Consider the following 12,625-nt stretch of genomic DNA (forward strand, 5'->3'; position numbering starts at 1 on the left):
TTTCATTGGAAAAACATGCAGCCAAACCTGTCGTCCAGGGTTTTTGTCTTAAATTATGATCTACTGCCTTCCTTGATTTATCTTATATCTTGTTGGAAACCTTCTAACTGTCAATTGAATTAGATTACTAAGATTTCTAGAAGGTTTCTTTAGGGAGGCAATGATCTAGGAACCAAAGTTCTTAAGGTTACCTGGAAAATTTGTTGCATGCACAAATCTAGAGGAGGACTGGGAGTGTTGGACCTTGATAAGTTGGCTGTCAAACTTGCTGCTAAATGGATTTGTAGATCAATTGAGTCTAATGATTTCTGGGCTTGCCTCCTCAGGAATTCTGTGCAAGGTGTCATCTAAAAAATTACAAAGTGTGGACTAATTTATCCATGTGGGACATCATGACTACTCTTGTTTTTATGAGATGTCCCAACCAATCCATTTCCTCCAAATTCTGGATTGCCTGGTTGGAGAGAAAGAAGAAATGGAAGATCCTATGGACCTTATTGATGATCTTGATTTCTTTGATTTGGTCACCTTCCTCACAAGGATGGATCTGCTCTTAACATCAAAGCTCACAAATGTTTTAAAAAGGGTTTGAGATCATGGGGTGATGTACACCACCAAGGCAGACTCATGACTCTCAATGAAATCTCTAGCAGATTTTGTCTTCTAGCTATCTTGCAGAAGTCTCTATATAGGCTTTGCTCATTCGGGAGCTCAAGGAACCCAAGAATTTGTCCTCAAGCAAGATTAACATGCTGTTGTTCATAGCATGCTAGATTTATAGAAAGCAAGACTCCCTCCCCAGTATTGAAGCCTCCCTTACATCCAAGCTAAACCAGAAATGGAAGGTTTCTTGTGCAACTTATCATCCTTTGCCTTTCACTAACATGGAACTGCTAGTTGCAGAATGCAAGTATTTAGATCTCCCTCTTTGTACTTCGTGGAGAAATGCATACTTATGGTATGCCTGGATACAAAGATTGAATGCTTTGTTCAATGAACCGGACACCAGTCTACTCCTTCATCGCTGAACTGAAGTCTTTGGATAAGTTTGCTCTTCAGGGTCCAAAGGACTCTACCTTGGAACCTACGGAGACCTAAATTGCTTCCCTCTACTGCAGAGAAAGATTTGCTATGGCAGATCAATGTAACTTGTTGTAAATAGTCATGGTGGGACAGCCTCTTTCCCTTCCTTTGAGGCCTTGTAATTCCTTTTCTTTTTAATACATTTTCTTGTTTCTCATTAAAAAAAAACATATAAGGTTATGAGGTAACAATAGCTGATGGCAAGATCGTTTCTTTGTTGTTAAGGTAGGGGCTATGCCGTGATTTTTTGTGCCCATATCCACAGGGGTTCTCCAATTAGAAAGCTTGGGGTATAATCTAAAGGTTACCATATGGTATCACACGAATGTACGACAAGGGGTTTTAATAAGGTGAAAAAGATGGATTTCACAAAAGAGAGTCCCGTATATATAGGGGTCAAAAAGGAAATTTTGGTGCACATAGGTGACGTCTCCTTAGTACTGCTAGTGAATCCCCCAGGTTAAAAAGTGCCGTGTGAAGCCTTTGTGGAATGCATGCATAGAGCTATCGTTTTGAAGATAGAAGGCGTGTAATGATTTTTTGCTTGGCCAATCTCTTTTTTTCTTTGTTATATTTTTTAAAATTGTGGACCGTGCTGTGTGAACTTAAAGTTAGTATCTGGATTGTCCTTTGTTGGATTGCTTTTTTCTATGCACACATCGACCAAAGTAAACGACCTTGTGGGACAAACCTCTTTGACATGGCACAGCCCTTGCCTTAACGGCAATGCCAATAAAGGCCAGATAGTCAACGGGTGCTAGCTCAATTGGTAGAGTCATGTTCCAAGTCCTTAGGGACCGTTCCCATATGCGGGTGTGTGCGTGTGCTGAGATGCCTCTCGCCCTACCTGTGAGGCCGTTGTACATAGGGTGTGTGCGTGTGTTCAAAGTTTTTGTACTCTTAAAAAAAAATAAAAATAAAAAAATAAAATAAAGGCCAGATAGAATTTGAATGCCGCAGAGAAAGTCCACGTTCTTTCTCAAATTGCCTGAGCTAATCGAATGGATTCTACCCTCCTGTCACCTTCCTCTGCCTTCCTATCCCTTGCCAACACAAGCCATGGAGAGCTCCGTTCCAGTAGGAGACGGAGCTTCTTTGCATGTCCTGCCAAGTCTATCATTTGTGGAATAGCAGAGCCCTCGGGAGAGCCCGCTCCCATGGGGCAGAAGACCAAGTACAAAGACAGTTTCTTTGACAGAGCATTTATGAGCCTCTTTGCAAGAAAAATGGCGAACGTTACAGGTATATAATGGAGTGCGTACTGTTGTGTGCGTGTGTGTGTGTGTGTGAGAGAGAGAGAGAGAGAGAGAGAGAGAGAGAGAGAGAGAGAGAGAGAGAGAGAGAGAGAGAGAGAGAGAGAGAGAGAGACTTGTAATGCTTAAGCCGTGCTGCCCGTGAGGAGGAGGAGGATGAGGAGGAGAAGAAGAAGAAGAAGAAGAGAGTTTTAGCGTTGTAGGAAGAGAGAGAGAGAGAGAGAGAGAGAGAGAGAGAGAGAGAGGTTTCAGTAATTTCTAGAGACTCCAACATTTTTCCTTCTGAATTTCCACTCTTGATTCCATTTCCGCGATGCCCTTAAGTATGATTGAGTTTTTGTATAGTATGAAAATGTTTTTTGTCATGCAAACTACTATTGGGCGGCTTTGGGTTTTCTCATCTACTAGAGAGAATCAAAAGCAACGGCAAGAGGAGCCCGGAGGGAGATGTATGTTCTACCCACTACCACACAGTGGTGGTGTGTGGCTCCTTCCCAAGTCCATCTTGCACATACGTGTCCTGACATGAGACATACTTTTAAACAACTAGAGAGAACAAGCTTAAGAAGCCAAGCTCACTTTCTAGCCATACAAGCTATATGCTCACCCTCGAGCCTTTCTTAGAAGGGATGGCATGCAATACTAGGATGGTTCGTGTTCCATACAAGGTATATGCTCACCCTTCAACCTTTTTTAGAAGGGATGACATGCAATACTAGGATGGTTGGTGTCCCATACTACCAATCGACACCAATATGGGTGTGGTGCAATCTCCTTAACAGCCTAACAGTAGTGATCACTTAAGATAGCCCACAAATCTGCCCGAGGGTCCTATTGGTTAGGAGACGCTAACCTTTCGAGAAAGGGATCTATTTACGCTAAGTGGCCAAGGGGCTATAGGCACTCATATATTTGTTCAAAGATAACATGTTCGTCTTTTAGATTCATTTTGTTTCCTTGAAAAGGACTCATCAGCGATCCCGAAGATTTTCTATTTCATCTTGACATAGGAATATAGGTTTCATTTGACCAAAAATACGAGGGGTAAGCAATCTTGTAGGTAAGAAAAACGAATCACCTTTTGGTTAAGAATTGATTTGGGCAAAGTCTAATGTTACAAAAGTCATTGTCCAAATATGGAATTTACATGATTAGGACTGTCACAAGACGGGCACCACGTGCCAATAGAAAAGAACAGATTGAACAGACTTTTAGCACTTCAATAACAATTGAACTGAAAGAGAGAGAGAGAGCACACTCGACACGAAGTGGCAGAATTCCGCCCCAGAGCGTATTGGCCCCAAACCTTGGGGCCCTTTCGGTATTTCTTTATATTGCATCAACACAATACAATGCCGGTACTCACGCTTTGCACCTTCTCACTGAAGCGTGCCAGAGAATGAGCCCTTAGCACATATTTAAAGGCCCTTGGCCTATGAAAAGCAGTTTACATGAAAAGCTTTCAAACTCAAAAGCTTCTGGTCCAAAAGCAATGCCAAAACGTTGCCAGTGTAAATCACGGAAGTCCGTACAGCAGTCAGCGCAAAACGCGGAAATCCAACCCGCCACGTCATCACGTCAGTGCAATTTTCGAAAATCTGCCACGTCATCAGTTTGTGGAAGTCTTTTGTGTGTGTGTGAGAGTCAAGCTTTATTTTAATCCTTTATGTGACTTGGGGCCCCATTGGACGGGGTCCCCATAAGCTGGTAGGACTTCTTCTTTTGTTACTTGTTCTTCTTAGGGTTTAGGCTCCTCGGCCGACATTTGCAAGTTGGCTCCCTTCTTCAGGGCTTTGACACGTCAACAGTTTGTTACAAGGACCACTTTTCGAGTTAGCGATAATTACTTTGTAATTAGCAAGCCACTAGCGAGGCATTGAATCAAACTGAAAAGTGCAAACACTTCAATTGAAAAGAGCACTGAAGTTTACATGGTAGATTGTACTTCTCTGCCTAGGTACATGGGCCCGTAGACTCCCCACATGGTACTTTCTTTATCGATGATCACAGATACAACTATTGGGGAGTCACTCTGCAACCTTGCAACTGTGGGCTGGCTCTGCCAGAAGTGACTATAGGGCATCCTTTTAAGGCACGCAAGCCGAAAGCAAGTGATAGAAAAGCTGGCGCTCAAAAGCTTTGGCACCACAGAAAGTTGATGCTTTCAATAATTGTCCCAAAAAGTAGGCCTTGCGTTCAATTTCCACGTCAACGACTTTACAAAATACCATGTTAGTACCATATAAAATGCGACACATTTTGCGTTGTGATTCCTACTACGCTCGTCGATTTGGTTAGACTCTAGTGCGACCATTGCTCTTTTCTTGTGGTCAGTATGGCCATGCCATGTCATCACTTTGTAACATACCCGCTCCTTAAGAGAAGAGTAATGGTGTCAAGGGGAGTTGGCCTAGTGGTAAAGGCAAGGAGCTTTAAGCATGCCTGCTATGGCTCAACCCCTGCGACATGCGGGTGTGGGTGCGTGGGCGTAATCCTATAAAACTAGATGATGCGATGCATCAGATTGCAAAAGATAAAAGAGAAGAGTAATTGCCCTCGATCACGCCTACGAAACAATGGATACTCACTTCATGTAGGCTCCAACATACATCGAAACGCTCCCCATACACCAGGTCTATGTTGTTCCGAGGTTCTCTAGCATACAACGAAACGCTTCTTAAATACTAGGCTGCGTTGTTCCGAGGTTTCAAACAGTTTTAGTTTCAAACAATCGTCAATTCTTGTCTTCAGTACTCCTCTCGGGAGTAATTCGAAACCAGTATTAAGGCCAGAGTCCAACATTCTCAAATCGTCACCAAGATAGGTTCAAAGCAAATAGCATCCATTCAAACAATATTCTGAAACAATCTCTCAAACAGACTCAAAACTATCTAAATCAAACTTAAAAAGCTTTCACGTTGCATCTTGGTCAGTCAAGCTCGAAAAAACGACTGGTTTTCCATCTTGAGACTTGCTCCAAAATTAGGGTTAGGCTCCTTCCATAAGGTTGTAGTGGACCGTAGCATGGTCCATAAGCTCTTGAATGGTCGGAGCTCACTTTGACAGACAATATTCCCATAGCAATGATGGCAGTCCAATGATATAGCAACCACACTTGGCCTCCAAGGTTATCGGCGCAAGGAGAGACCTGATGAGAGATGTCGAGAAATTTCAAATTGTAATTTGCTAGGGTTTCTATGGCAAGCATTTCAAGATACCCCACTCTGCCAGAAGTTGCGCTCCGAAGGAAGATGTCAAATGTCATGTAACTTTAGGCAAAACTTTTCTTGAAAGCTTGCCTAGTTCTTGGAGTGTGCGGCTTGGTAGCTAAAGACATCCATCACTGCATGGCTCTGTCTCTGAGGAAAGTGGTGGCTCAAAAGATCTTTGATTCTTCTGAGTATCTCCTCAGGGCATAGATATTGTCGAACTGATGCAGAAATTGCCTTGGGCCTTTCTCTCTTGAAAACGGAAAAATGATTTCTTGTGAAATCTCGAAGCGCCATCTTGCTGTGTTTGCTCTTTGGAAAGACCAGTATGCTTCCAAAAAAGCATATGACTGAAGCTCTAATACCACTGTAACGGGAGGGCACCACGTGCCAATGGAAAAGAACAGACTGAACAGCCTTAGGCACTTCAAAACAACTGAACTAAAAGAGATGCATGGCACACGAGACAAGGAGTGGTAGAGTTCCATCCCAAGAGAGCACTGGCCCCAAACCATGGTGTCCCTTTCGGTATTTCTTTTTATATTGCTTCAACACAGTACAACGCTAGTACTCTCTGCTTTGCTTCTCCACGCGGGAGTAGCGTAACCGTGAAACGTTTCAGACCCGAAACGTTTCACCTCGAAACGTGGCGTTTCACACCGAAACGTTTCACCTTGGGCTCTAAAATGTTTGACCGAAACGCCAATTTTGTGTATATATAGAGTTATGTACCGACAAAATATGTGTTCACAGTGCAGTGAGTAGAGACACATGCTATGTTAACGTTGAAATAGCATATACATAATAAATAAATAACTATTTAATGGCTAAATTCTCTAAAGGCAATTTTTCATTTCAAGCGTTTCACCTTGCAGGCGAAACGTTTCGGCCGTTTCACCCGTTTCGCGTTTCATGCCTGTTGAACCGCGTTTCGCGGTTATGCTGCGCGGGAGCATGCCAGAGTATGAGGCCTTGGCACATATTTAAGGGTCGCATGGCCATGAAAAGCAGTTTACATGAAAAGATTTCAAACTCAAAAGCATATGGTCTCCAAAAGCTATTAGCGCAAATTCAGGGAATCCGTACACTCTGCGGCTACATTAGTAGCTAGCAACGCAAAATGCGGTAGTGCCTACAGTGCCACGTCAGCTTGTCAGCAGAAATCACGGGCCATTTGTACAGTGCCACGTCAACATGTCAGTGTGATCTTCAAAATGTTAGCACAGTCCTGCCACGTCATCAACAACTACATGATTATCTTCTGTGTGTGTGTGTGTGGGTCAGTTGGGCCCATCGGACGGGGGTTGGTAAAACTCTTTTAATAATTGGGCCTCTCGACGAGGAACTGCAAGTTGGTGAGAATCTCTTCTTCTTCTATAGCTTCTAGGGTTTAGTCCCCTCGAGCATGATCTGCAAGTTGGCTAGGGTTAGGCTCAGGAAGCCCTAACCTACTGGATCTTTTGTGGCTTGATACGTCAGTAGTTTGTGACAAAATAAATACAAAGGTGTTAGGTACATGGCAACTATGTTCCATCCCTCTATGTCTCTCTAAGTTGCCTTGTCTACAACACGATAAAAAAATACACTGAGAGCTAGCGATCCACAAGCACTTCGCTTAGAAGCGTTCCATTTTTCATGTATGTGACTACTATCTTAGGCCTTGTGCAATCCTCATACCTAATTGTGACCAACCCTCTTCGCTATAGACATTGTGGCCACTCTTCGAGGTTCTGTGGAGCCAATCTGTCTGTTTGTCGTGTACCTTGCTTCTGCTAGTTATTGTGTAACTTGTGTTGTTTTCATTGAACCAGTTTTCCCCATCACAACTAAAACCTAGTTCTCAAGATTGCTCTAACGAGATCATTTTTCAGCTTGTAAATGGGAAGATTTTGTCCTTGCTCCTATATTGATAGCTTTGACCATTGGCCAAATGTGGGTGCCTCACCAAATGCATCGTTCTTCCACATGTCATACATGTGACTTGTTGAAGGTCGATTCACACTAAAGGGATTAGGTTCCTCATCCAAAGAGCTTCTTTTCATCAGCAGCGTCTTTTGTCCACATCCCTCATGGAAAGGCTAATTTTGTTCCTAGTCATAGAAACAATCTTAGCCTATACCCTTTGATCTCTCTTCACAACATCTTTTACATTAGCAATCATAGTGTGCCTATTTGCGACACATGCACAATCCCTTCCTTTCGATCACGAAGCTACCAAGCTACACAAAGCATCCATAATACATGACACTTGAATTCTCACCTCGGTAAAAATTGCACAACTCAAGTTTCTGCGATTGATGCTCTTTTGAAGAGCTAGGGTTTCTATAATCTTGAACCCTCTTGCTTCGGTATGGTATATGGTGCGTTCATCATCGTCACTGCCAACATATCCATTGTATCTATCCGTGCAATCATCATGCTCTTTGAGTCCTTCGATCACCATCCCTGTGGTTACAATCCCTTCCATCTTCTTCTGTCATGGTCTCTTCGCCTTTGATCATGTCTTCCTTGATCTCCATCAGTGTGTCGATCCTGTCTACTACAATCTCTATCATCATCTCTTTTGCGAATTTTGCAATAGTGTCGACTGCTGCGTTCAACTCTGCAGACCAGCCTTTAAAAGCTTTTGATGCACTCGACAGTCAATGCAACTGTTTAGTTGGATTGTTGTGTCGTTGAAGGGCTGTGCGGAGACTGCAATTGTACTGCAAGTGCTGATGTACTCGCTGGTTTGTTTGCGCTTTGGCATCGATGATTGGCTAAACGGATGATTTGTAAACATCAATGTTGGTGCACGAAAAGTAGGAGAAGTTGTTGGCGGGCTGTTATCAACGTAGTAATTTAGTAAAAACATGGAGCAGCATGAGTAGCATATGATGGTGGATGTTATCAACGGCATATATTCAGTTTACGTAGAGCATCCTATGGCATCATGTTAGGAAACATCTTAGTCCAACCAAGTAAATACAATAGTTCCAAATATATAACACCCCCCCCTTCCCTAAACCTTGGTTTGCATGAGCAGCGTAGGATGGTGGATGTTATCGATGGCAGGTATTCAATTTACGTGGAGCATCCTGACTCCTGAGGCCTCATTTTAGGTAAGGAGCATCGTGAGGCCTCACTTTAGGCCAACCAAGTAAGATGTGCCTGAAAAATCTTTGTCCTTGGTGCACAAGATATGAGGAACCTTGTTGCCACTCTCGACAATTTCAAATGGTGCCTTTTCTATCGATGTATGAATAGTGTTGTTGTAAGCAAATTCCTTCAATGGAAAGACTTTCTCCCACTGAGACTTATTTTCAAAGACATAGCACTTCGACAAGTGAAATACCATTGAGTTGGTAATCTCTCACCGCCTATTGGTTTGTAGATAAAACAACAAAGAAAATTTGAGTAATGTACCACATTCTCACACAGTGCTTTCCAAAACAAACTCGTAAATTGGGGGGCTTTATCTGAAACTATAAACTTAGGCATCCCATGTGGCCGAAAAACGTGCGATACAAACATCTTTGCAAAATGATTGGCTTTCATTGTTTTTTTCACTGGTAGAAAGTGAGCCTACTTGTTGAATCTATCCAAATAATCCATATGCCTTTATGCCCACCCCGAGTCTTGGGAAGATAAATATGAAATCCATAGCTATACTCTCCCATGGTTGATTTGCAATAGGCAAAGGCTATAGGAGTGACATACCAAACAAGTGCGCACAAACTTATCCATGGCCTTCTCGAGTTTAGCCCAATACAAGTAACTCTCAACTGTTTTGAGTGTCGCCTCTATTTTCCTATGCCAAAAAAAAAGGACAAGTATAACACTCCATCAACACCTTTTGTCTCAAACCTTGTGTAATACAGAACATGGTCTTCCTCATCAAATACCTTTCTTGCACTTAGTACCTGTTCGATACCTCACAAAAGTTTGGATCCGTAGCATGTCTCGACAAAACGTCAAAAAGCCAAAAGAATCCAAAATACAAAAATAAAGTCAATTAAAACAACCTACGATGACTGAGGCTAGACAACAAGAAGACGCCCCTAGCCGCGGATCGGGGCATGGACGTTTTAAAGGCAAAGCTGTATGTGTAACTGACACGTCGCTTGCTTCTTTTTTGTCTCACGCACGTACGGAAGAGACAAAAAGGATTTGGACTTGTTTTTGATAAGGCGTGAAGCGACATGCTAATGGCTTGCTTTCTACGCATCTCATCGAAGTTGTGATGATGCATAGCTTTGACAACGATTATCTATGGCTTGCAAGACAAAGCATCTGCAATCACATTCTTCTTGCTCCTCAAGTACACTATGTGAAAATGAAATTAGACAAGATGTTCGCCCATCTTTCACAAAATGATGATGTGGCATGACTATACCGGCTGGATTAGGAGGGCTGTCACGACACGGGCATCCTGTGCCAACAGAAAAGAACAGACTGATCAGACTTTTAGCACTTCAACAACAACTGAACTGAAAGAGTGTGAGAGAGCACACGCGACACGGAGTGGCGGAATTCCACCCTAGCGAGTACTGGCCCCAAACCTTGGCACCCCTTTTGGTATTTCTTTATATTACTTGAACTCAGTACAATGCCGGTACACGCGCTCTGCACTCTCACCTGGAAGAGTGCCAGAGATCGAGCCCTTTGCACATATTTAAAGGCCCTTGGCCTATGAAAAGCAGTTACATGAAAAGCTTGAAACTCAAAAGCATCTGGTCCCAAAAGCGCCAAAAGCTGCCAGCACCTTTTGCAGAAATCCGTATAGCTACCATGCCATCAGCGCAAAATGCGAAAATCGGTATAGGTTGCCACGTCAACAAGTCAGCGTAAATTGCAGCAGTCCATACACTGAGCCATGTGATCAATTTCCCACGCAATTGAGTGTGTGTGTGGGCTTGCTTTACTTTAATGTCTTTGGGTCACTTGGGCCCCATCAGACGGGGTCCCATAAGTTGGTGTGAACATATTCTGCTACTTCTTCTGTTGCTTCTATACTTAGGGTCAAAGCATGGTTTGGTGGTACAAAAGGAGTGTCCTTGACACAACATATGCTTGGTGATTCTTGTGTGTAAAAACCATGGGCATTTTTTTGGAATTGGGGAGGGCAAATAAACTTCTTTTTTAAGTGGACGTTTTTTTAACTTTAGAAGCATGCAATCCTAAGAAGAGGTGGGGGGTGACGGTGGGGCCGGGGGGTGGGGTTACGGTTGGGAGCTTTCACTCCAGCACCTCTCTCTCTCTCTCTCCCTCCCTCCCTCTCACGTCCCTCTCCCTGTGTGTGTCTCTCAGTTTTGAACCTTCTCGCCTTCCTTGCCGCCTCCATAGCCACCGAGCTGTTGTGTTCTCGAGCTCTCTCTCTCTCTCTCTCTCTCTCTCTCTCTCTCTCTCTATATATATATATATATATATATATATATATATATATATATATATATATATATATATATATACACACACAAATGGATAGTAGCGCAAGAGATTACTGGCTTGGTGATGCTCAGGACCTTTCTTTCGATGAGATAGAAGGTGATGCTCAGGACCTCTCTTTCAACGAGGTAGAAGGTGATGCATAGCTCCTCTCTATCGACGAGATGGAAGGTGACGCACAGTTCCTCTCTTTTGACGAGGTACAAGGTGGCACAAGCAATGTTCAACAGATGCACATCAATTCCATTAGCACTAGTATTCCAGCTGTATGTACCAGTAATCAGGCTTTTCTTCGTGATTATTGGGCTGCAAAGAAACGTGCACAGAGAAGCAAGGAAAGACATCCTACGTCTGCTCTTGGATTACCGGAAGCCAGGTCAAGAAAGAACATTTGTGCAGCGGTGGCTCGATGTTGGCGCAAGCAAACAGTAGGGATTGCAAAGAATGAGGAGAAGGAAATATTCAGGCAACTCTGGACCACCAAACATTTTCCTTACTGCAACCATCAAATTTCAGCAAAGTCAAAGACACTGTTGTATCGGGTGTGCGCAACACTTTGACTCAAATCAAGGTCCCTCATTCAGCAAGTGAACTTTTTGTAAAGAGAAGCTCTTTGGCAATGATTCTGAACAATAGTACAAACTCACAATCAGTAAACCAATCCAGAATGGCTAGTATCCTAGGGATCCATCGAAGGAATATAGCTGCAGCAAGCTCACGGCTAGAGAATAAAGATGAAGATGAAGATGAAGTGTTGCCATTGAGTGCTTGTGAGAGACAATTGCCACGAGGAACCGTTATTGCCAATGAAACAAGAGATTTGGTATATGCCTTTTGGACATCCGAGAGCAGAGTTTCACCCAACAAGAAAGACATATGCAAGATGAGAATTGGAAGGAAAAGCATCGTCAAACATCCTATACATCTACTCGACGAATCTCAGGTACCAACAACTTCTAGTAATTGTACATCTTGTTTGGTGCTACTTAAGGCTTATTTGATCCAGACAGTATCAAATTTGGTAGTCTGCTGTACGGCAGAGGGTGTTTACAGTACCAAAGAATATCTATAAAGTACCAAATCCTAGCTATCGAGTGCCAAAGCCTATCCATAGAGTTTAAAACCCTCTCTATAGAGTACCAAAACCTAATTATCCAGTACCAATGCCTATGTATAGAGAACCAAAGTCTATTTATAGAGTACCAAACTCAACGGATACCACCAAAGCCTCTCTGTAGAGTACCAAATCCTATCACTATAGGACCAGGATCTATTTACAGGGTACCCCACACTTCTGATAGTACAAAGCCTATATGTAGAGTACCAAATCCTGTCTATCGAGTACCAAAGGCTATCTATGGAGTACCAAAGCACATCTATAGAGTACCTGTATCGAGTACCAAAGTCTATGTATGGAGTATCAAAGCAGATCTGTAGAGTACCAAATCCGGTATATCGAGTACAAAATCCTAGCTATCGAGTGCCAAAGCCTATCCATAGAGTTTCAAACCCTCTCGATAGAGTACCAATACCTAGTTATCCAGTACCAATGCCTATGTATAGAGAACCAAAAACTATTTACAGAGTACCAAACTCATCGGATACCACCAAAGACTATCTGTAGAGTACCAAATATTCTCTGTAGAGTACCAA

At 42.8% G+C, this 12,625-nt stretch overlaps 1 protein-coding gene across 3 annotated transcripts in view; it reads left to right on the plus strand.

Moving 5' to 3' along the window:
* Positions 1-2,046: 2,046 nt before the first annotated feature.
* LOC147451044 (beta-carotene isomerase D27, chloroplastic-like) overlaps positions 2,047-12,625 on the plus strand; it is a 52,946-nt gene continuing 42,367 nt past the window's right edge. For 2 of the 3 annotated variants that reach the window (XM_086519992.1, XM_086519990.1), the window contains exon 1: positions 2,047-2,325. In XM_086519992.1, the coding sequence (XP_086376118.1) occupies positions 2,085-2,325 (241 nt within the window). In that variant the 5' untranslated portion in view covers positions 2,047-2,084. The remainder of the gene's footprint in view (positions 2,326-12,625) is intronic. The other variant, XM_086519991.1, reaches the window with a different exon arrangement.

This window comes from Adiantum capillus-veneris, chromosome 9 (assembly GCF_014529385.1).
Source record: "Adiantum capillus-veneris isolate H3 chromosome 9, ASM1452938v2, whole genome shotgun sequence".
In the NCBI taxonomy this organism is placed as follows: domain Eukaryota; kingdom Viridiplantae; phylum Streptophyta; class Polypodiopsida; order Polypodiales; family Pteridaceae; genus Adiantum; species Adiantum capillus-veneris.